Source organism: Garra rufa, chromosome 4 (assembly GCF_049309525.1).
Source record: "Garra rufa chromosome 4, GarRuf1.0, whole genome shotgun sequence".
Lineage (NCBI taxonomy): Eukaryota > Metazoa > Chordata > Actinopteri > Cypriniformes > Cyprinidae > Garra > Garra rufa.
In genome coordinates this window covers 2,777,249-2,803,579 of record NC_133364.1, presented here as the reverse complement: position 1 = coordinate 2,803,579, position 26,331 = coordinate 2,777,249, and the positions used below count along the sequence as shown (strand labels likewise).

Genomic DNA, 26,331 nt, shown 5'->3' with positions numbered 1-26,331 from the left:
TTGTGTGTTAACCCCATCTGGGATTGTTTACCCGGCTGTGTAGTTATTGCTGATATGAAGTAAACGTATCTGCTGCGTCTCGTGGGGCGATTCTGCAGAGCTGTCACAGCGAATAAACGCTTCATCCACATCCAGCTCTGGTTCTCAACAACAGCTACCAGCAGGCTAAAATTAGACAGCACCGTGTTAATCTGTTCATTTAGATTGAAAGCGTCCGTGGGAACATGAGTTTGCTGTGGTAGTGTGAATGACTGAGGGTCACCTGAGGGTCACAAAGCACTTCCTGCTCCGCCCAGATCACCTGGAAAACACCTGGACACAGAACAAGCCCTGAGACGCACAGAGAAAGCCAGCAGATTAAGACAATCATGGTTTATTATGAGCGTATGCATCATTTACACACAGATAAAACCTGCTGGAGTCTTCTTTGATATGATTTCATTCAGGAGGATATATGAACATTCATATTAGAACTTCAAGAAATGCAGGAACAAAGTGTTCATCTGTTTTTTTCCCATCATCCGTCTGGATACCTTCATCGGTCTAGATCCAGATCTGTCAGTTCAATCAAGGTTCATAATGAGAAGGTCTGAGTGTCACAAAGCAGCGCTGTGAGTTCACTGAGCCGTAAGAGTCTCACTGCACATCCTGGGCTTTTCAATAAAGGCTGAACCTGTGAGTCTCTGCTCCGTAGGATTCCTCGAGTACAGACGTGACGGACACAGAAGATGACCTGAAACAGTTAAAAACATTATTAGAAAAAACAGCTGAACCCTCAAAAAGCTCAACGTCTAGCTCAGACACTTCCTCCTGAGATTTTACGTAAATTTTGTAATAATTTAACAACACATTTAGATATTCACAGTTCCCTGATGTTGGTCGTTGCGGGTAAACAGGTTCATGGTCACATGCTGGTAAACAAATAAAATCTTTTTACTTGTATTATTTTATTAATATAATTAATAATTAATACTGAAATTTTTAGCAAGTGATATTTTTAACTTATTATATAAAAAAAATTTTAAAAAAATTTTGCAAGTTGTTTTCTTTTTATTTATTTTTTAATTAATATTTACATTTTTAGCAAGTTTTTTAAATTTCTTTAAATTTTACATTTTTTATATTTTTTTACTGTTTACTTTTTTAACAAGTGTTTAATTTTATTTAAATTGTATTTTTTTATTTAATTAATATATGTTAACTATTTTTTAATTAATATTTAAATTTTTAGCAAGTTTTTAAAATGTATTTTAATTTAATTTTACATTTTTTACTATTTACATTTATAGCAAGTGTTTCATTTTATTTATTTTAATTGTACATTTTTATTTACTATATATATATATATATATATATATAAAATAACTTTTTTATTAATATTTACATTTTTTAAAAGTTTTACATTTATTTTAATTTAATTTGACATTTTTTATTATTTACATTTTTAGCAACTTTTTTATTTTGTGTTTATTTTAATTGTTCATTTTTATTTAATCAATATTTACATTTTTAAAAAGTTTTAAAATTTATTTTAATTTAATTTTACATTTTTTATTATTTACATTTTTAGCATCTTTTTTTATTTTGTGTTTATTTTAATTGTTCATTTTTATTTAATCAATATTTACATTTTTTAAAAGTTTTTAAATTTATTTAAATTTAAATTTTTTTACTATTTACATTTTTAGCAAGTTTTTTATTTTGTGTTTATTTATTTTAATTGTTCATTTTTATTTAATTATTATTTACATTTTTAGCAAGTTTTTAAATGTTTTTTTTTATTTTACATTTTTTATTTAATGACTTTTTACATTTTAGCAATTTTTTTTTTTTTTAATTGTCATTTTTTTAATTAACGTCTACATTTTCAGCAAGTGTTTTATTTATTTATTTTTATTAAAATATCTAAAATATAATAATTTGAGATATTTTAATAGTGTCATCAGTGAAATCCAGACAGTTTAGAGCTTCTACTTTAAGTTAGGTCTTACATTATGATTGATAAAGTGTGTTTGTGAACAGAATAGCTATAAACCACATTGTATTTGAGTTCAGGCACAAAATGTGATAAAGACGGTCATATATTCTGTCAGCAAATGTGCTGCTAATTCCAGAATTACACGAATTAGTGAGAAGGAAATAAACACAAACTTCACCATCTAAAGAGTTTTCTGGACGTTTCATCCCATGCTGCGTGAAGAAATTGCTCAAAACTCTTTCATGATGTTTGTGATGATGATGATGATGAAGGCCAGCTCACCTGTATCATATTTCCAGCGGTTACCAGAGCTGATCCCGATCTGAGGAGATCTGTGGCGCACGAAACATGGGAAATGAAAGCAGGAAACGGCATTAGTTTAGTGTTTCATACGGAAAAGAAAGATATAGGCTCTTTGAGGTTGATACGGTTTATTTTGAATCGATGAAGACCACCGCAACGCCGGCCGATCGGGGAACCTGTGGATATTTAGGATCAATAATTAGGCTCCAGACAGGTTTGGCGAGGCCGTTTAAATAATTGATAGAAGTTGAACGGGCTCGAGTCATACAGTCGTCATAACCAGCGGCAGAAGGACATTTGCATTGGGTTTCTATTAAAAGCTTCTAATTAAAGCGCTGGTGATGTTCAAGGGTGTTGCGGTGACACACTAGTCATTAATGGGGCTAAAAGCTTCATCTGCTGGTAACAAATGATCCCAGAGACAGATGGATGTGAGCGTCCCACCGCTGACCTTCAGCAGAAGAGACCCGCCGAAACGACCCACATAGAGCTACACCTCACGCCGGACCAAAGACAAATAGCATCTTAAGATCATTCAGTCATCATTTACTCACCTTCATGTCGTTCCAAAACCTGTATGAGCTTCACTGAAGGCAAAAGAAGATATTCTGAAGAATGCTGGGAGTCAAACCGGTGACGGTACCCATTGACTTCCATTGTATTACTATGGAAGTCAATGACTGTCGGCGACTATTTAGTTGCTGTCATTCTTCAGAATATCTTCTTTCGTGTTCAGCAGAAGAAAGAAACTCATTCAGGTTTTCTGTAATGATATTATTATTTTTGAGTGGGCTATGTATTTAATAAACACATTATAAAAACATTCATATAAACATTCATATAATTATTACATCAATACATCCTATACTGAGTCTTAAACAAGCTTAAAACAAGAATAAAATATCTAAGAAAAATAATTTCTCCCTTTGAATTCAATTGATTTTTCTGACCCTGTTAGCAGATTTGTGTTCTAATTTTAAGCAAAAACTTCAACTTTTGATAACTTTTTTAAAAAACAAGACTTAATATCTAATAAGTCAGTATCTCACAATTAACAAAAATATGTCAAAAGTATGAAAAAGGTTATTGCATTTTTTTTTATTTTACAATTTTGACTTTTTTTCTCAGGATTGCGCGAAACAAAAACGCAATGGCGAGTTATATAGTCAGCATTGAGTGATATAAACTCGCAAACTTTATATCTTGCAATTGTGAGATTATATCTCACAATTCACAATTCTGAGAAAAAAAGTAAAAATTGTGAGATATAAACTGGCATTTGCAAGAATAAAAGTCTTTATTTCTCACAATTGTGAGATTATATCCCACAATTCTGACTTTATATTTTGCAATTGTGAGTTTATATTTCACAATTCAGGAAAAAAGTCAGAATTGCAAGATGTTAACTTGCAATTTCGCGAAAAAAAAAAAAAGTCTTAATATCTCACAATTGTGAGATCATATCCCTCAGTTCTGACTTTAGAACTCGCAATTGTGAGTTTATATCTCACAATTCGGAGAAAAAAAGTCATAATTGCAAGTTTAAATGATGCAATTCTAAGAAAAAAGTCATAATTGTGAGAGACAAACTTGCAATTGCGAGAAAAAAGTCATAATTGCGAGATGTAAACTAGCAATTGTGAGAATAAAAGTCTTTATTTATTATCTTTTCCTGCAATTCTGACTTTATATCTAAGTTTTTATCTCACAATTCTGAGAAAAAAGTCAGAATTACAAGTTTATATAATGCAATTTTGAGAGAGAGAAAAAAAATCTGAATTGCAAGATGCAAACTTGCAAGAAAAAAGTCCTTTTTTATTTTTTATTCTTTATTTTTCTTTATTTAATTTTTTATTATTTGAACGTCCAGTTTCTTTAAATGCAAACATTAAGTGAATTGTATCATTTTGAAACATTATGAGAATGTTACTTTTGAATGTTCTCTGAACATTCCGAAACAAGTAGATACATTTAAAAAATGTTACACAAACATCCAACTGAAACATTCCATAAGCAACGTATTAATAATGTTTCAGTGTGCTTTGAGAACATTTACTGTGTTTTCTGAGGGTTTTTATACCTTTGTGGTCTTGATCTTGTTCCCTGTAGCGCAGCTCCAGCCTTTGAGATCCGGCAGGACTTTACACTCCTCTCCATCCAGACACGGATGCATCTGACACCACCACTTCTGCTGGACTATAGAGGCTGAAAACACACACAGAGCTCAAGATAAATCACTGCTTTACCCTGTTTTGACCTGAAAGATATACATTAAAATGCATATGCAAATACATATGTTTGTAGAAGTTTTTTGGTGTGGTTCATGTAAAAATTCTACATTTTTGAATTAAATAAAAAGAAGCAAGTGCAGTAATACATGGTAAGATCTTTAACATCAGTAGCTGGTCAGATAGAGGCAAGTTTGAGTTGATGTGGAATGCATTATTAGGACTAAACCCGTCAGAACGAGGCGTGATGATGGAGGGAATCATTACCAGGTTAAGCACTGATGGTTTTTTAGAGATGACCCGCCGATGGAGGACATTAGAAGCGCACTTTAATTTGCAGAGAATGTCAGAGACTAAATGTCAGTGAATAGGTCAGACGGCACTCAGGGGCCCGAACCCATCCGAACGGATCCGTTAACATTCATTTCACACAGATAAAGCAATACGCCTGGAAAGATTAGAGGCGATCAGAGTTTAATCAGCTTCTTCATTAAGCGACAGACGTTAAACACGGCGCTAATGACGCGCTCAGAAATGCATTTGATAATCCACTCATTAATTGAATCAAAAGATTTTATTTCCAGCGTTTAGAGGTTATACAACCAAGCGTAAAAACATTGTTGTTTCAAGTTCTATTGTTTCTGTTAATATTTTTAAATACAAATAATTTTTTTTTTTTATATTTCCTGCCTTGAAATTAATTTTAGTCATTTTTATTAGCTTTAGATTATTTAGTTATTTACTTTAATTTAAACTAAATGAATATTATTTCAATAAATGTATATTCTATTTTAAGTAACAAAATGTTTTTAATAGTTTTAGTAAAAAAGTAAGTAAAAAAAATAAATAAATATAAACATTTCAATACAAGTAGCTTAGACAATCTAATCAATCACACAAACTATTTTCAGTGATACAATGCAACTCTATATTAAATGTTTAAGAAATATCATTCATATTTTTATTTAATATTGCAATCCACACTGATTTTATTTTTACTTTGAAACAATTTTTTTTGCTTAGAAACTGCTAGTGAATGTTACATTTCTTAAAATTTAAATTTAAAAAGTGATACTTTTTTAATGGGAGGATTCATTCATGCTTTGATGAATATCTCCAAATGACCGTCTGGTGCGTTTTTAGTACCGTCTACGCAGGAAGGAGCCGCTCTGGTGGTTCCTGCCACTTGTCCCGGGAAACACGAGCACTTGACGGTCTGCGAACGCTCCTCGATCTTGTTCTTATTGCAGCATCGGTGTAACGCCACCACCTCACACGTGCCTGTCCGCACGTGATGCACCACTGAAACCAAAACACAACACAAACAGAAATGTAACATACATATAATAGGGTTGGGTCGATAGTCGATCCTCGGCCCCGCCGCAGCAGCAACCCGCTCGCGAAAAACACACTTAATCACACTATATAGCCAAATGAAATGCATGCTTTCAATTTCCGCATCTTTACTTATTTTATTACTATTATTATGAGGAAATAATAACAAGGAAGTTGTTAGCGATCACAATACAAATTACAGTGAACTCCAAACGAATTACACAAACTAGTTTGTTTACATTAATAAATGAGGCATACAAAAACAGCTGAAAAAAATCTAAATAATTTGAATTAAATTAGATTAAATAAACTACACCAAATACGCCTTTTTCATGGTTTTACCATAACGAACAGAGCTTGGAACAAAAAACAAATTTAAAAGTGAAGATTTCTGGACATTTTTGCTGAAGAGAATATAATTTTTTCCATCGAAATACGAACGTACAACACAAAGCCTAGTATACATTAGGGCTGTCCCCGACTATGAATTTTCATAGTCGAATCAGAATTTTCGAATCTTTCTATAGTCGACCGATAGTCGAATCATCTAGGCCTATGTGCGTGTGTGAATGGGTTGGGAGGGGCACGACACTGTAGTCAGCAGGATGGTAAAACTATTTTTATTTTATTTTATAAGCGACCAAAACTGCCTGCCAACTGACAGACAAACTTATTTAGGTTTAAATAAAAACACAGAACGCGTCTTTTAGTTCTAAAAACGCGAGGCGCACAGCACTGCCTTTTTTGGTGACTTTTAATGAAAGAGCAGTGTGCTGTGGTTTTTTTATGTTGCTAAGCAACGACCAAAACAGCTGTCCTGTCAATCAATTCAAAGGATTATAGCGCGAACGCTCTAAAATCTTAGTTTTTTGCTGTTAAGTAAACTGTCATATTAGCAGAAACCCTAAATAATACAGCTCCTGGTTACCCACGACAGACACCAAAGGTTTCTCCTCCATTTCTTGCAGTCTCCGGACTTTTTAAGCAACGGTAAACTTTCGCCATCACAACAGAAGGCCCGCCTCTCCATTCATTCGATTGGACAATGGAAAAGAACGCGAATGACGTTGGGCGTTTTTCCGCTCAGAGTTGATTTTTTTTTTTCAACTTCAGGCGCTCAGAGCGCTCCTGCAAAAACGCGAGGCGCCGGGGGCGCATAAACAGCGTGCAGAACGCTCACTGCCAACAGAAAACCATTCAAAAGAGGCGCCTCCAACTGCAAAAACGCCTCAAGATGGTCCTCATCTCGTCATGCATCAGGGAAAGTGAAAATTAAATTAGTCACAGGGGTGGTTGGAATTATTCACAAACACACGTTAAAAATATTTATTGAACGCTTCTTTCTTTTCACTTTTGTTTTTACTGCATTATCATAATCAAAGGCTGTATATAACGTAATATAACCGTACAAAACCAGTAGTTCTGTGTGCAATTAGACATTGAGCACCCCCATATTGGCAAAATGGTATGATGCTCGTTTCACCCGCGAAGATTCGACTCTGAGATCGGTGGTCGAATCAGGCTCCGCATATCGATGCATCGAATCTTCGACTATTCGGGGACAGCCCTAGTATACATTATAAATAATAGTTTTATCATTCAAATACATTGGGAATATGGAAACACTTGGATTTGTGCAGAATTACAGAGGCACGTGAGCCCAACGCCTGCTATTTCTAGTTTCGCTTTGTTTTGGTTTCTTACCTTTATATATTTTGTTTCATTCCTGTTCTGTTCTGAATACCGTTACATTTAAATGATTTGTTTTGGAGTCAGGGTAACTCACTTATAGCTATGTTTATAGTGTTTATAATGTTAATATATAATAATATTTCGCTTGATTTGGTATTATTTCTGATATTATACTTTCTCTCTAAACATTCTGCTGCTCATTAGATGCGTTTGGAGAGAAGTGGGTTAAGCAGTAAGCAATCAATGAGAGCCATTTTGAACTTTAAAAAGCTGTTTGGTCGAAAATATGTTAAGGACCAACACATCCTCCAAATACATCGACATAAACCCGCGCTTGCTCTGTCTTGTATGCACGCACGCACTGTCACGATCTAATGCACTTGTTAATGCCGGATCTTTAAAAACAAATACCGGAACGCAAAAATCCAAAATCTGACAGGATGCGGCTCAAATTAAGCACTGGTGGAAACGTTAGGCTACAATTAATTAATCCCACTAGACCACAATCATTATCATAGAAGAATCATTTTCATAAAAGTCACATGAATAGAAAATATAAAAATTCAAAGCACACTACTTTTCGTATGCGTTCCTTAGTTTTTTGTCATCCTTTCCTTTCAAAATGCTTACGACAGATGCGAAAACGCAAAAACATCGATCCCCAACATCAAATGTTAAGTTATACTACATGAAAACGTAGATATTTGAGTTGAGTAAACTTAAAATTTTAAGGCAACACGAACACTTACTTTTTAAAGTTTAAGAACTCTTTTCTTTTACAGTGCAGCCCTAATTCAGTTTATCACCTTCATAAATTGAACATAAAGAGAAACAAGCAAAAACACAATGACGCACATTCTTTATTTGTCATTCTGTAGACATAGAGTTAAAAAAAACCATTGAATTTTATGTAGAAAAGGTAAATCGCCATCTTATTTCGACCAAAGTGACTTGAACGCACCTGATGTCATAATGACGACTTGTCAACTTGTCAAGTACGAACGTCCCACAAGGACTTTAACGCAGCAGCAGTGAGTGACAAGCTCAGCTAAACTCTGTTCACACACACACTTCAGTATCGATCAGGAGAGAAACTGCATTCATGAAACTGCGAGCGGCTGGAGGAGCGCAGGAGGAGGTGCCGCTGAGTCTCGGTCACTGTCCTTCCTCCCGCTGAGCGCTCGTGTTGATCTGGTGACGCGTCACTCCAGCCGCTCAATTATTCACACGCTGCGGAGCTCGGCACTTTTAATTGCTGCTGACATTTCTATAAGATGCCTGTGTGTGTGTGTGTGTGTGTGTGTGTGTGTGTGTGCTGTAAACAGCTAATTAAGAGTTTGGATAGCGGTCTCAGAGCGGACAAGCTTTTCTAATTAAACTGCATTTGCATGACTAATACTAGTGAGATCTGCTGGGATCGGTGGTGAGGAAACAGGAAATGCACTGCTGTATTTCCTCTGTTGTGTTTCTAAGCGGCTCTGATCATACACTGCATAAAATCATGATCTTTCTCAGTATGTGTGTCTTGTTTTCCAGAAAACTAAACATCTGTAAATTAAGATGCATTTCTCAAAAGTTTGGGATCAGTAAGATTTGTATTGTTTTTTATTAATATCTCTTATAAATTCCATTTATCTGAGCAAAAATGCACAGAAAAAAAGGTAATATTATTGCAATTCAAAATACCTGTTTTTTTATTTTAATATACTTTAAAATATAATTTATTTTTGTGATGCAAAGCTGAATTTTCATTCATCTTCAGTGTCACATAATCCTTCAGATATCATTCTAATATACAGATTTATTACTTTTAAAAAATATTTTAAATATAAAATTTTTTTTGGAACCTGTGATACTTTTTTCAGGATTCTTTGATGAATAAAAAGTTAAAAAGAACAGCATTTATTCAAAATGTAAATCTTTTCTAACAATGTAAGTCTTTACTATCACTTTTGATCAATTTAACACATCCTTGTTGAATAAAAGTATTAATTTCATTCAAAGAAAAAATACTGACCCTAAACTTTGAACGAGGTGTTTATTATTACAAAAGCTTTCTATTTTAAATAAATGCTGCTCTTTTTAACGTTTTATTAATCAAAGAATCTTGAAAAATGTATCACAGGTTACAAAAAAACCTGTTTCCAACACTGATAATAAATCTGAATACTAGAATGATTTCTGAAGGATCATGTGACACTGAATACTGGAGTAATGATGCTGAAAATTAGCTTTGCATCACAGAAATAAGTAATATTTTGAAGTATATTCAAATAGAAAGCCAATATTTTAAATTGCAATAACATTTCACAATATTACCGCTTTTTCTGTATTTTTAATCAAATAAACAAAGCCTTGAAGAGCAGAAGAGTCTTTAAAAAGCATTACAAATCTAACCGATCCCAAACTTTTGAGTAGCGGTGTATTTATATTTAGTTTTCTAAGAAAGCATCGAAAAATAAAGTGACTTTGAGCTTAGAAAAAACCTTAGTTGCGATATTTGTGTTTGTTTTACACATAATTTTGATTTTACAGAATATCTTCCGTCATTTTGCATTTGAGGCAAGGAGAACAAAACCCACCTTGATGTCCTCTGGATTGTGCTGGAGATCCCAGGAGGAGAACCAGCAGCAGGACCTGAGTGAGGACTTTCTGAAGATCTCTCATGCTCATCCTGCACACAAACACACACAGAGAGTCAGGACTGTATATCTTTACCACATCACCTATCTGCCTACATTTGATGTGAATTTTTACAGGAGTCAGGGGGAAAAATCCCTGATTTTCTTATTAGACTTGTGCAGAAACACAAAGAATCCAGAGCTGAGCCTCGTTAGGCGTCATGTAAACGATCTCACTCACACTGATGGTAATTACTGGCAGCTGGTCGTATCGCTTACACTCTGGTTATGAACTGATATTCACCTTCTATATTCCATTACGGAGGTGCTGGAGATCCGACCGTTTGTTTTCCGATCGGTATTAGGATTGTGGTTGAGTAATGAGTATTAGATCATCTGAGACTGACACACACACACACACACACACACACACACACACACACACACACACACACACACACACACACACACACAGACAAAAAATATTCAAAATATTTAAAAAAATTAAATATTGAAATCAAAATTGACATTGCAATTAATAAAACAATTTTTATTTTGTTTTAAAAAAAATCGATATCTTTCTCTCTATATAAATTGATTACATTATTAAATTAAATGTGTTTAATTAATTCAATAATAAATAAATAAAGTACCATAGTAATAAATACTATTTAATAATTGTTATATTAAATGTTTTTAAAAATAAAATAAATCGGTAAGATTTTTTTATGGATTTTAAAGACGTTTCTTCTGCGCAATCAAGGCTGCATTTTTTTTTTTTGGTCAAAAATAGAGAAAAAACTGTAATATTGTGAAATATTATTTCAATTTAAAATAGCTGTTTTCTATGTAAATCTATTTTAAAATGTAATTTATTTCTGTGATATAAAGCTGAATTTTTTAGCATCATTACTCCAGTCTTCAGTGTCACGTGATCCTTCAGAAATCATTCTAATATGATTTATTATTAAACAGTTTTGTTGCTTAATATTTTTTTGGAACCTGTGATTTTTTTTGAAAGAAATTAATACTTTTATTCAACAAGGATGTTTTAAAGTGATAAAAAAGTGATAGCAAAGATTTATATTATTAGATTAATATTTTAAATAAATGCTGTTCTTTTAACCTTTTATTTATCAAGAATCCTGAAAAAAATATTAAGCAGCACAACTGTTTCCAAAATTGAAAATAAAAGTAATAAATCAGTATATTAGAATGATTATTGAAGAACCATGTGACACTGAAAACTGAAGTAATGGCTGGAAAAATTCAGCTTTGCATCACAGAAATAAATTATATTTCAAAATATATTAATATAGAACACCATTTTTTTAAACCATAAAAATATTTCACAATATAAAAATTATTTTTCTGTATTTTTGATCAAGTAAATGCAGCCTTGATGAGCATATAAGAATTCTTTAAAAATATATTAATAGATATTTAAATAACCAATCATTTAATAAATTGCTGTAGTAATTAATATATGAATTAACATATACTATTTAAAGATTATTATTTTATTTTACAACAGTGAAATTACAGCAAGATTAGAAACTTGCCAAAAAATAAATGATCATTAATGAAACATTAGATCTGCCTTACAAAAGTTCCATATCTTTCTGTTCTCATTACTGTTATTATTAATAATCTCTACTTTTCTCTACAACACAAAGGTAAATAAAGTGGACTCATTGATGCTGTAATTAACCGTGTTTATCATCATATATTTAGGTGTTATAAATTCTCAGAGGTGTGAATAGTTTTCCGGAAGCTGTTACAACAACATGAATTATATATTAAACACTAAATCTGAGGCCGTACTAATATTTATGTTCATTCGCACTCATAAACGGCACGTAATTGCTTCCGAGCGTCTCCGTACAGTATCACCTTGGGAATCTGATCGAATGACCTTATAAAAGTCTTTAATTTGAGCGCCGGAGGGGAAGAAACGCAGACTTATTTTCTCATTAAGAATCTGTCAGAGAGGAACGAGCCGTTTCTAATTGTGTGTTTTATTCTAAAAGCTCTTCATGTTTAATTCAGGCCTTTGTGTTGTACTGCAAACCCTCAGGACATCTGCATAATTTATGCAGCGAACAAGAGAACACGCCGTTAAAGTTTGGACTATTGCAAACATTAATAAACTCACGCGCATCGGCGGGATGAATTATTAAAATAAGAATCGAGTCTGGTTCTGAAATGAGGCTGTCAGGGCAAGTTCCTCCATCGCTCCTCATTTCCAGCATGTCATTCATCTTCATTACGTCTTTCAGAAATCAAAAGACTCAATCTGACACACCTGAACCTGCATCCTTCAGCTAAAGCCACTTTAGAGCCACTTCAGAGCCTTTTTAGAGGCGCTTTAAAACCACCTTGGAGCCACTTATTTTCAACATTGATTCTCTGATATAACAGAAAAACATGAGCAAAAATATTTGTTAATGACCATTTTTGCACGAGAAATTCCTAAAATGTGACCCTGGAGCACAAAACCAGTCTTAAGTCGCTGGGGTATGTTTGTAGCAATAGCCAAAAATACATTGCACGGGTCAAAATTTTTGATTTTTCTTTTATGCCAAAAATCATTAAGAACTTAAGTAAAGTTCATGTTCCATGAAGATTTTCTGTAAAATTCCTACTGTAAACATATCAAAATGTAATTTATGATTTGTAATATGCATTGTTAAGAACCTAATTTGGACAACTTTAAAGTCCCCCTGAAATCAAAATTAAAGTTTTTGGGCTTTTAGTATGAATATATTAGCCTTAAGATTATATATAAGCTAGTGTGCTTCAAAGCAATGACAAAATTCGCTTTTACAAGATATAGGCATTCAAAACTTACAGTCTCGTCACTTCCGCCAATATGAATCAAGGATTTGGATGATATCACCGTGCACTTCAGTTTCTAATCAAACGTTCTGTCCAATAAAATGCTCTCTAGAGTCCGTAGTGTCCCGCCCCCTACACAGAGACGCGGAGCAGATCATATGCGCTCATATGCGTGGTCGGACTCGGCATGTATTAAACTACACAGCCTCAGCATGATTATGATCACTATTTTGTTTTAGCAAGAGTTTCGTATTGAATCTGTGGGGTAATTTATTAGTCTGTGGCTGTCATAAGCTTACAAATGCGGCTTTACCGAGCTCAACTGCTCTGACCCGATCAGATATTAATGGAACGCTATTGGCTATTCAAAATAAGTGGGCGGGGCTTAGCGATATGTTTTTGTTTCAGTTAAAAGAACGTCACCACATAGAATAACGCTGCGTGTTTCAAGGCACTTCAGTGGACCTTTAAAGGTGATTTTCTCAGTCTTTTTGATTTTTTTGCATCCTCAGATTTCAGATTTCAAATAGATGTATCTCGGTCAAATATTGTCCAATCCTAACAAACCATACATCAATAGAAAGCTTATTTATTGAGCTTTCATATGATGTAGTTTTGTCAAATTTAACCTTATGACTGGTTTTGTGGTCCAGGGTCACAAATGACACTGACGTCATTATTACACCAGCTGAGACTACACTCTTAAAAATAAAAGGTGCTTCATGATGCCAAAGAAGATCCTTTTTTTGTTTAAATGGTTCCATAAAGAATCTTTAACATCTGTTTCACAAAAAGGTTCTTTGTGGCGAAAGAAGGTTCTTCAGATTATAAAAAGGTAAGAAAGAGATGGTTCTTTAAAGAACCTTTAACCGAATGGTTCGTTGCAGAATCAAAAGTAGTGCTTCTATGGCATCACTGTGAAGAATCTTTTAAGAAGAATCTTTATTTTTAGGAGTGTTTATCAACATTGTGATGAAAAAACAAGAATAAAATGTAGTTTAAAACATAAAAAAACTCTATATCTAAAATTTCACTGCACTTTCTTCTACAAAAAATGAGGAGAAGAAATCTAAACCTCCATCACATGCCTCATATAACAAATGAATTTTATAAAAATGTGGGGACACGTACCTAAAATGTTAAAATTTCCATTTTTCTTGTATAATATAACGTTATTTAAAGGTTACAAGACCCCCCCCCCCCCCAAAAAATAAAACGTTAATGAAACATTAAATGTAAATATTCTATGCTTCGAGAATATTGTTCTAAGAACGCTTTCTCTCAATATGAGATCGGATATATCACATATTAACAACGTAATTAAGAACGTTACATTAACATTATCTTAAAGGGGTCATTAGATGCCCATTTTCCACAAGTTGATAATGAGAAATCTATAACATACTTTGGTTAAAATTTCTCAATGGTATGTAAAAACCCTTATCCTCACTTCTGCTGTGGGTAAAGCTGCATCACGAATGATTTGCACATATGTAGATCGGGATCAGTTCTTTCCTTTCAAAAACGAAAGTAACATTAATCCTCTGCATCTTCAGCAGCTCAGATGTCGGGGGTTAAATGACGACAGCTATGTCCATTATTACATCCAACAACAGAACACCTCAATCTGAGAGATTCTTTCGGAGTCGGACTGTTTCAGCTCGGTGAGGGCGGGGCTAAGGTAAGGCGCTCCTGTCAATCAACTATCATGGGAGGGGCCTCTGTCTGTGTGTCGTCACACCAACAAGAAGCTTTTAAAAAGGGGATATTACTTTTAAAGATTAAAAAAATACCACTGCACTGCAAAAAATGCTTTTCTTACTTAGATTTTTTGTCTTGTTTCCAGCCAAAATATCTTAAAATTCTTAAAACAAGATGGATTTTCTAGAGGAGTAAAAATTATTGTCTTGTTTTCAGAAAAAACATGACAAAATAAAGTGATTTTTTGCTTAGAACAAGCAAAATAATCTGCCAATGGGGTAAGAAAAATAATGTTATTTCAAACAGAAAACAAGATTATATTTCTTACCCCATTGGCAGATTATTTTGCTTGTTTCAAGCAAAAACACACTTAATTTTGACTTTTTTTTTTCTGAAAACAAGACAATAATTTTTACTCGACTAGAAAATCCTCCATGATTTAAGAATTTTGAGATATTTTGGCTGGAAACAAGACAAAAAATGTAAGTAAGAAAAGCATTTTTTGCAGTGTGGGTGGATTTTTATCACTGTAGGGTGGTTGTGTACACAAACTGCCAACACATAAATGTTCAAACAACATGTAAAAGTGTGTTTTGCATCCGATGACGCCTCACATTTATATCACTAAAAAAATGTTAGTGAAAGTTGTGAGAATGTTACCTGTTTTCTGGATGATCAGAGTCTAAATAAGAGCTTCTCTCTTAAAAGGACACATTTTCTGTCTTGTGTTTAATTCATCTGCCAACCTGCTCGCTCTAAGCTGAAGGAAAAAACACTGATGATCTGAAAACATCGACAAACATAAGGTTAAACATACTTGCGTCGTTTTGATAGAAAGAAGTGAATATAATTATTGAAATTAATACTAGTTTTCGCTGTTGAGAGAAAGGACATCTGACACTGGACTAAGACTAACTGAAAAACAGCTGACACATTGAACACTAGTGTGATTGTCACTAGACTATATGAGATCTTCTCTGATTCCCTGCAGGCCTTCGAGCTGAAGTTAAGCTCTAAAACCGCTGCGGTGAATCACAGCATGGACCTCGACCCTGAACCTCACCGACACTGACAGACGAGACAGGTCTGATCCAGAGCGCTTCTGGAGTTCACAACAGAAACAGACAACCAGACATTACTGCTGTATTTGACATTTAGCAGAGGAGTCTCTCCAAATGAGGAAGACTACAAAACAAGTCCAGAAACCAGAACTAAACCGACTCCAACAGGCTTTCATGGCTCATATTGTCTGATATAGTGAGAATAAAACAGCTAAAATTTATTCAAAGACTCAAACTAAGAAAAAAATATGCAATTTGCCACAGATGCTGACATTTATATGGTGAAATTCTGATGCTTGTAATGTAAATCAATGAGATCTTTATAACAGTGCAGCAGATACTGACATAAAATTATCTAAATGTCAGTTGTCACTCTATATTTTCAATAACATGTCTTGGGAAGATGAGATTGAAATGATCCAAACATATAATGCAATGCAATCCAATGATGATTGAGAGATGAACAAATAAACGTTCCTCAAAAGATGTGAGATGTTTTGGAGGCTTGGGAAGATCATTCAATGATTTTTCTACAAAATGATTCATGGAGAATCAAGTAAAGCCAAGCTGATTCAGTCTAGTAAGTGTTCATCTGGAAATATGTGACCCTGTACCACAATTATGGGTCAAATGCCAAAAATCATTAGGATACTGAGGGGAGACACTGCAGGCAAAAACACTGTTTTTTCATGCATCTGTCAAGATTTTGGGCTTTTTGGTGTTTCATATAGTGTTTTTTCAGATTAATGGAAAGAAAACACCCAAAAGACACTGTTAAGTGTTTCTTTTATAGCGATTTGTGTCAATAGATTTCAATTGCAATACAGATTTTTAAAGGCTGTTTCCTCAAAATGAGTTTTTTTCTCCTACACTGAGCCATAAATCTCCACTTCGGCAACACTTTTGCACATCAAACTTTACATTTTTATTCCTGTCTATATTCTGAAAGTTTTTACAGAGGGATTTGTTCATATATATACAACATTTTTATACAACATTTTATTCCCCCCAAAATGGTAAAAAAATAAATAAAAATACATTGTTTTCTCTCTCTTCTAAGTTTTTTTTCTTCAGTATTATGGAGTGACAAAATGAGATACCCATTCCCTCTGTAAAAACATTCAATAAAACAAAAATTAAACAAGAATTTTGAAACTGACTTCATCCAGTGTTTTGATTTTTGTACTAGAAATGTATGCAAATTAGCACATATTTCAATAAATATTGCCTAATTTGCATATTTAAACCTAACATTTAAAAAAACTTGTAATACAAAAAATGTTTGCAATGATCAATATAATCAATTAACTGGGTAAGTATGGTGACAACTATTAGTTGTTGTTTTTTACCCTATTTACCTGCAGTGTCTTGCCTTAATAAAGGTCATGTTCCATTTAGATACTTTGTCAATTTCCTACCATAAATGTATCAAAATTAAATATTTGATTAGTAATATGCATTGCTAAGAACTTCATTTGGACATTAAAGGCGATTTTCTGAGTATTTAGTTTTTTTGCACCCTTAGATTCCAGGTTTCTAAATAGTTGTATCTCAGCCAAATAGTGTCCTATCCTAACAAACCACACATCAATGGAAAGCTTTATTCAGCTTTCAGATGATGTATAAATCTCAATATCAAAAGATTGACCTTTATGACTGGTTTTGTGGTTCAGGGTCACATATTACTGAAGTTATTCTGACGTTTACTTGAAGTTTCTAAACTCTAACGTGGAGACATGAGGAGAATAAAGCGATCCGAGCGGCATGTCCTCCATCCGCGCCTCTCGTTCCAGTGTGATGTTTCAATCAATGTCTGTGAGATTCAGTGTGCCACCATTAGCTCTTCACCTCACACACACTAATCAATGTCAATCGCTCTAATGTTTGCCTGTGTAATATGAACGCTCTATTTCTGATCTGCTTTTAATTGCTCTTTTTGTGATGGCAGCATCAATAATGAATACGCTACAGAAACAGGAAAAAATAATGTTCGCTTTATATTGCAGCGGAGGAACGAGCATCTAACCATCTGTTTGTGAATCTGCCGTTACAGTCCTGCAAACAGCAAACATTCTCAGAGAAAACGTTCAGGAGAAAATGTTCTTAAAGTAATTCTTACGGAACCTTCTTACAACGTTAAATATTTGCCACATGTTCTCATAACATTCATAACATTCAAATTTTTTTAAATAAAGTTCTAGTCACAAAAAGAAAAAGGAACATTTTAACATTCTTTGAATATTAAAAATAAACGCTCAAAAAACATTTTAGACTAAAATAAAGTTAGTAAAATGTTGCAAGAAACTCTTAAATAAAGTTCTAGTCACATAAAGAAAACTGGACATTTTAACATGTTTGGAATATTAAAAATAAACTCTCAAAAAATATTTTACACAAACATAAAGTTAGTAAATTGTTGCAAAAAACTCTTAAATAAAGTTCTGTTCACAAACCGAAAAATGGACATTTTAACATTCTTTGAATATTATAAATAAATGCTCAAAAATATTTTAGACAAAAATAAAGTTAGTAAATTGTTGCAAGAAACTATTAAATAAAGTTCTATTCACAAAGTTGACATTTTAACATTCTTGGAATATTAAAAAATAAATGTTCAAATAACTATATTTTGTGTAAAAATAAAGTTAACAGCTAGAAAATAGTATTTCAGTGCCTCTACTTCAAAAATTCACTCTTTATTCAACATGTTACTTGCAGTTTCTTTATGATTATTTGTGACCCAGGACCACAAAACCAGTCATAAGGGTAAATCTTTTTAAATTGAGATTTATTTATCATCTAAAAGCTAGATAAACAAGCTTTCCATGGTATGGTTTGTTAGGATAGTGCAGTATTTGGCTGAGATACAACTATTTAAAAATCTACAATAATCTGAGGGTGCAAATAAATCAAAATATTGAGAAAATCACCATTAAAGTTGTCCAAATAAAGTTCTTAGCAATGCGTATTACTAATCAAAAATTATGTTTTGATTTACGCTAGGATCTTTACCTAATATCCCAATGATTTTTGGCATAAAATAAAAATTTATAATTTTGAGCCATACATACAAATATACCCATGCTACATAAGTCCAGGGTCACATTTGTGAAATTTACTAGTATTTCTGAGTGAATCTTTTCTGTGTACAGAAGTAATAAAGAAGCTTTGTTTAATAATCCCCTTAAATCATCGTATTTGCCGACAACGAACCTTTACGGCTTTTGTTTTGTGTCTCGTCAGCAGTGCGTCGAGCTGTTAGACACGTCGTCCCAGCATGCTTTGTGTTTTCATCGCACCTCTGAGAGAAGCTGAACTGAGCTTTAATTATAACACACGTGTGTTTAGACCAGCTCAGAATCCATAGCAGAATCTGATTTATCCCTCCAAAATGAAGCTGTGCGTCTGCATTTCTGACAGCTTATTAACAGCAACCGTTGATTTTCTGCAGCTGCTGATGCCTCAGAAGGACAGACGTTTTGCACACAATGAGTTTGGCTGCTCGAGTCCGGGATTCTGCAGAAAGTGGGTCATTTCACAGCAGATCCTGGACTCAAAACACACCTGTGAAAGCACAGAATCCACTAAGCTAACCGGGTTGTGACCTTTCCATCTTATAAAACGCTTCAGCTGTCAGAATCACTCAAATTCACCTGCAGGTTTTTTAGAGCAAGAACAAACTGTTATACAGTGTCCGTTTCCTTCAAATGTCCTTCCAGTTTAGCACATCAGCGCTTGCTTTAATGCTTCTAATAGAAACGCTTGTTTCTTTACATTTATATTTCTTTGTACATTTGTGATTTAAGGCACCGTAGTTCCTCCTGCATCTTGCCGCAGCATCAGCATCAGCATGAACTTGTTTCTCTGACAGAAGTGTGATGAAAGGTGTCAGAAACGCTGCCTATTTTTAACCGCGTCGTGAGCGCGCTCTTATTGGACGCAGACGGGACAGGAAATGACGAACGATTATGTAACGCACTTAGCTGCTCCAAGATTCCTTTTAGACAAACTCAAACTGTACGTTTAACCTGCTATTTTTATAGTTTTCCAGTCCAAATATCTAAACATTCATCATAAAGATGCATTTACAGTACTTGAGAAGTATTCAGATGTTTCGAAAAAGTAATACAATTATGTGTAAAACAAATATCTGTCAAAGGGGTGAGAAAGGTAATCCTGTTTTCTCTTTGAATTGATTTTTCTAAGCCCACTGGCAAATACTTTCTTGTTTTAAGCTTGATGTTGATCGTTTGTCAGAAAGAAGACATAATATCTTAAATCATTTTCATTTAAGAATATCTGTACTGGAAAACGAGACAAAAATACTGAGGACGAGCATCTGTTTTGAAGGATTTATTTCTCTGGAAGGTAAGGTAAATTATTAATAGCTCATTATTGCATTTTACGTTTTGTTTTTGCATTTTTTGACAAATGTATTTTGTTTTTTAAAGGAAAAACTTTACACAATCTTATAAACCCCAATCGTCACATATGACTAACAAGACATCAGCTGAAGAGAAAGCCTGTAAATACGTAAACTACAGCAGATATGACATTAATATTATTCTGCTAGTCATATTATTAAATGACAGATGAATATGTGATGTTTGATTAAACATACAGCCTCAAACACAGAATTTATGAGAGAGTCTGTCCTCCCAGGTGACTAATTTGGGTTATAAAAGCATTGTAGGAACATTTTAAAACTTTAATAAAAAGTTAAAATGTCCAGTTTTCTTGTCATCATAACGTTAGAGCGTTATTTAAAAGTTACAAAAAATTTTCGTACAAACATTGTTGGGGGTAACATGTTACAAGTAACAAGTTATGTAATTAGATCACTTTTTTAACTTATTACTTTTAAATTTACAACACAATATCTGAGTTTCTTCAAATCAGTAACTCAACTTACTTTGTTTATTCATTTTACTTCATTACAGTTGTCAAAAATATAACTTTTAAAAAATGAATGTTCAAATAGCTATATTATGGAAGCATATGTGTAGCAAAATTCAATTTGCAATGCAATATTCAAAATGGCAATGTAATTCTGTATTTAAATTTACATTTTCCACCAAGCGTGCAAAATTTGGTGCAGAATGAAATTGAAAATTAGATTATATTATTTACATTTGCCATTTCCAACAGTAGCCTTAAGTTGTAAAGTGCATACTATTTTAATGCTTTATAAGTAGCAAAATGAAAATGAAAATGTATAGCCCAAATTGATTTGATATGTGTAACGTGTCCAAGCAGAAACAGTAGCAAAATTATCATTTAAATGTTATTTGTCCTAAATGCATTTAGACTAACAGTTAGGACACTTACGATTGCATTTTCATCATGGCGCCGTGGGATATTTGTAGCAAAATTCAATGAGGCTTTGAAAATGCATTCCGAGCTGACCACGCCCACCCTACGTCAATCATTGCGTCAAGGCGGGGATTGGCGGGAACGTGTTACGTTTAGATCGTTTGGAACATGGCCAAATTTTTGGCCAAAATGTCTAGTTTTCTGGTCATCATTAGAACGTTATTCAAAGGTTACAAAAATGTTTCTTACAAACATTGTTGGGGGTAACATGTTACAAGTAACAAGTTATGTAATCAGATTACTTTTTTAACTCATTACTTTTAAGTTTACAACAAAATATCTTATTTAACTTATTTATATCAGTAACTCAACTTACTTTATTTATTAATTTTACTTCATTACAGTTTTCAAAAATATAACTTATGGGTTGTTTGTTATCAAAAATATGTAATTAAGCCCAGCCCAGGTGACAAGAAGTAACGCAAATGTAACATAATGCATTACATTCCATAAAAAGTAACTAAGAAATGCAATTAGTTACTTTTTATGGAGTAATGCAATATTGTAACAATCACTTCTAAAAAAAAAAAAACATTAAAATGTCCAGTTTTTCTGCTATTATTATACGGTTAGCTGTATTGTTTTTCCACAGAATCAGTTCAGCACTTCCAAATTGAGTCTGACCCCAAAGAGAGCGAGGCTGCACGCCCGTCTCTCTCATCAGGGTCGAGCTCTCCTCCATCTCAGCAGGGCACAATATGTTCAGAGACCAACATGAGTCCAGATTAATGCAGGACTCAAGGTGATGAGGACGGCCAATAATAGCAGCGACACACACCACTATGGAACCACAGCTAAAACATCTCAGGAAGCCTTGTGTGCTTCATAAGCAGGTTCAGGTGTTTGTGTGTCAGATCGCCAGCGTAATAACCAGGGTTAATGGAGAAAACAAGAAAAGAAGTCAATGTAGTTACAGCATCTGAAGCGGCGACTCAGCAGTCTGTGCATACGCAGTCATTAGTCAGATAACGTCTATTTTTCACACTCTTGCCGGGTTGTATTTTCGCTCATAATAATGGTGTGCCGGCAGCTAAACCATCTCTGGTGGGAGTAATAATCTGCGTTCAGTGACATTCAGGATTTGGGATATTACGATGTATTTCCAACTTCTTAAATGAAAAGAAATATAGCGCGAGACTTGATTTTAAATGGAGGGGTGTGGCTTGCTGTGATTGACAGGTCACTGAAGGGGAGGTGCTAATATTATTGCCCCGCCTTCATGTCACTGCACGCATCATCAGAGGTGAGATGTTGTTTCAAAGAGAAGAAGGCAATGTTTTACATTTAGGTTTATGCATTTTATCCAAAGCATTGTCAAAGAGTCAACAATATTCATAAAATACAATGCCAACTTAATGATTAATGAGAAGTTCAAATGATTAAATGTGATCATGATTCAAAATGATTGATTATAAGAATTATGTTTTACAATAAAATACGTTTTTTCTATATTTCATGTTTTATTCCATGTGCACTTTCTGTGCAATTTCTAAGTGAAAATGGCTTTTTTTTTGTCAGTGTTGATAAATCAGTTTTAAAAAACACTGCAATAATCATGAACAAATAAAAATTGGTTGTTTTTGGTTTCAACCAGTTCGTTTTTGCGAGCGGTAATAACAAGCACTGCGCTCACATACAGACGAGGGAAACTGCATGTGTCACACTAACCTGTCATTCCAGTCATGAGGTTTAGTAATGTACGATAAAATATGACTGTGGCCGTCAAGATGGAGACAGGCAGCTGAAGTTGGTGTGTTTGTGGCTTATTAATGTCATCTGGAATCAACCGGAGCACATGTGACGTCTTATAAATAAGCAACAGAAAAGACATCCAACCTCAGAATAAGGGGTCGTGACCTCAGAATAACAAACACAAACTTCTGACCAACAATATGACGCTATACAATCTGATTATTGTTTAATAGTCACTAACACCCTGGTGCAGTCACGTTTTGTTCTCCACCTATGCTTTTGGGGTTATTTTTATGTTTGTATCTAACAGCTTGCTGCATTTGCTTTGTGAACACAAAAAAATTATGGACATGATTTGGAAATGTTAAAATGCCGAAAAATGTCAAATTAACACTTGATAGAATGGAAGCTCATTTTCGCCACTGAAAAACATAAAAAACGTAATTGTGACTTTTTATCTCACAATTCTGACTTTTTTTTCAGAATTCAGAATTTTTTTTCTCAGAATGTCAAAATTGCTAGATATAAAGTCAGAATTGCTGGAGATAAACTCACAAATGCGAGATACAAAAAAAATCACAATTTTGACTTTTTTCTCGCAATTGCGACTTTATTTCTCAGAATGTCAAAATTGCTAGACATAAAGTCAGAATTACAGGATACTCACAAAAGCGAGATATAAACTCTGCCTTTTTTCTCGCAATTGCAAGCTTGTATCTTACAATTCTGACTTTTTTCTCAGAATTGTTAGATATGAACTCGCAATTGCAAGTTAAAAAGTCCAGTTCTGAAGTGAAAAAAAGCTATTCTGATTTAACTCACAATTGCGAGTTTATGTCACACAGTTGCGACTCTTTTTCTTAGAATTGCACGTTTATATCTTGCAATTCTGACATTATGACTTGCATTTGTGAGTTTATATCTCACAATTCTGGGAAAAAAGTCAGAATTGTGAGATAACAAGTTGCAATAACCTTTTTTTTTTTTTTAATTCAGTGGCAGAAACAGGCTTCCATAGCAAAGGTACCAAGTGTGACCCAAAAATAAAGAGGCCCAGATGGTTTTAAATCTTTTAAATTATAATGTTTGTTAATTGATTTTGTTAAAAATCTAAATTCAGCCTCACTGTCCTGATAACGTCACGCTCTTTATTTACTCAAAATGAATCCGGTTATCCAGCTATCTAAACGCTCAGCTTTCGGTGATTCCTCTGCCACTGTGATCATTCAGCATAAACAGTAAAATGATAAACACAGCGCTTTCTTTCGCGATATGAAGCATCTGAAATGCCGCATGAATCAGGAATCAGCTGATACTCAGCGGGCAAAAAACACACACTATCACACGCGATTACACAGCTAATGGGAACATCCTCACAATGTCTTTTTAAGTTACATAAAAGTTAAGACAAAATGTTCGTATAAAGTAATAATTTATGGGAATGATTTTGGGTTAGAACAAGTTTGCAAGAAATCTTTTTGTAACCTTTAAATAATGTTTTAATCACAAGAAACATTTTAAGATTTCAGAAACATTTCGAAAAATGTTCTCACAGCATTTCATAACCTAAATTACCGTGAATCAACCAGAATACAAAGAAACTATTTAAAAAGAGACACTTTAGCTAATCTGCATACTCAGATTTGGAACTGAATTGATTCATTGTAATTCATGCGTGGATAAACAGAAGTCTTGGAAAGACCGTTTAGGATTAATTATTAATTACTAACAAGCTAACTTTGACATTCACAGTGATTTCTCCTGAAATGCACATTGCTTATTTACACTCACAGTCGCTGACTCCTGAGTTTTCCTCCACTGAAACACTCCAGGATTCATATAGAAAGCTCTGCCATCTACATTATTCTCAGTAAACAACACGAGTGACATTTTGTCACATACGGTTTCAGGATTTCTCAGTCCTGTTTTTTCTCTCGGGTCAGATCTGGATGAGCTACGGCTTTCACTGCCATTCAAAGTGTTCATTTTCTGAACGTCAGCGGCACTGGGACTCAGAGATGTAGAAAATAGTCATTAGTGACTGCAGAACGACTTCGCTGACGCAGGATGAGATTCTTGACTATATTCACTCTAAAGACTGGAAATGATCAATGCAATTCCAGAAAACTCTAACTAACGAGATGGCTTGTTTTCCAAGACCAAAATACAAATTACAAACAAAACATATGTGACCCTGGAGCACAAAACCACTCATAAGTAAGTAGCACTTATGACTGGTTATTGGTAACAATAGCCAAAAATACACTGGAAGGGTCAGAATTATTGATTTTTCTTTTATGCCAAAAATCATTAGGATATTAAGTAAAGATGAAGATATTTTGTACATTTCCTACCGTAAATATACCAAAACTTCATTTTTGATTAGTAATATGCATTGCTAAAAACTTTTTTTTTTTAAAGATTTTTCTGCACCCTCAGATTCCAGATTTTCAAATAGTTGTATCTCATTATCCTATCATAAACCATACATCAGTGAAACACTAATTTATTTGGCTTCCAGATATATAACTTAAATCTCAATTTAAAATTAAAATCAAATTTACCCTAATGACTAGTTTTGTGGTCCAGAGTGACTCTCAAACATGCAATAAAACAAGAAATCAGTACAATTACCATTTACAAAAAAAATTAATAAAAAACATTTCTAAATACTGTTATTATATGGTGCTTTTACAGTATTTCTACAAAAATCAGTTTCCAAAACCACTTTTCAATATGTGTTTATGCATTAATACTGTCTGTGTAGTCAAGTACACTATAAGTAGCCTACACTACATGGTACATTGCCTCAAATGTATCCTGAACAAATACTATAATTTATATAGCCTACTGAATGCTTAATACTGCATATTTATAGCCTAAATAGCACGCAAGCAATAAAAATGGCAAACATAAACCAAAACAAACAATACTGTATTACACATCATTTGTAGGCTTTTGTTTTGCGGAGTGTAGCGAGTGTTGACTGAATGTCTAAAACAAAATCGTGATGTCAGTCACCAAACAATCAAATAATAACCCACTTTAAACTCGTCTGTATATTTTTAAACTGTTGTTGTGTTTGTATTCGAGGTTCTGATTGACTGATTGATTGATTCTCACCTGCACTCGCGACAGATTGAAGACCGACTGAAGAAGCGGCATGAATGAGCTCGTACCTGCCGCACCTGTGCCGCTCCTGATCAATCCATCCGATCAGCTCGATCAGTCAATTCAATCAGTTAATCGCTCCAGGGTTCCGCTTTGGGTCGGTTCTGCTCGGTTCAGTTGGGTTCCCTCAGCGGCGCTTCACATGATTCAGATCCGCGCGCGAGTTGAGCGCGTAACCGTCATTAACCGTCACTAACCGTCCCAGAACTGGACAAATGAGATTATTCCGTTGAACGCTTCCCGCGTCTCCTGTTTGAATTTAAAATGGGATGTTAGTAGCTAATGAGCAGTAAAAATAGAAGGCAAATAAAAAAGATTGAGTGAAAAACAGATGCTGC

The 26,331-nt window shown here is 33.9% G+C and overlaps 1 protein-coding gene across 1 annotated transcript; it reads right to left on the bottom strand.

Moving 5' to 3' along the window:
- LOC141333555 (chemokine-like protein TAFA-2) lies at positions 1-26,331 on the bottom strand. The gene is made up of 6 exons (XM_073838593.1): positions 25,946-26,331; positions 10,119-10,210; positions 5,656-5,811; positions 4,362-4,486; positions 2,261-2,310; positions 1-733 (listed from the first exon to the last, which is right to left on the bottom strand). The coding sequence occupies exons 2-5, from the start codon at positions 10,207-10,209 to the stop codon at positions 2,281-2,283; spliced, it is 402 nt and encodes a 133-aa protein (XP_073694694.1). The 5' UTR covers position 10,210; positions 25,946-26,331; the 3' UTR covers positions 1-733; positions 2,261-2,280.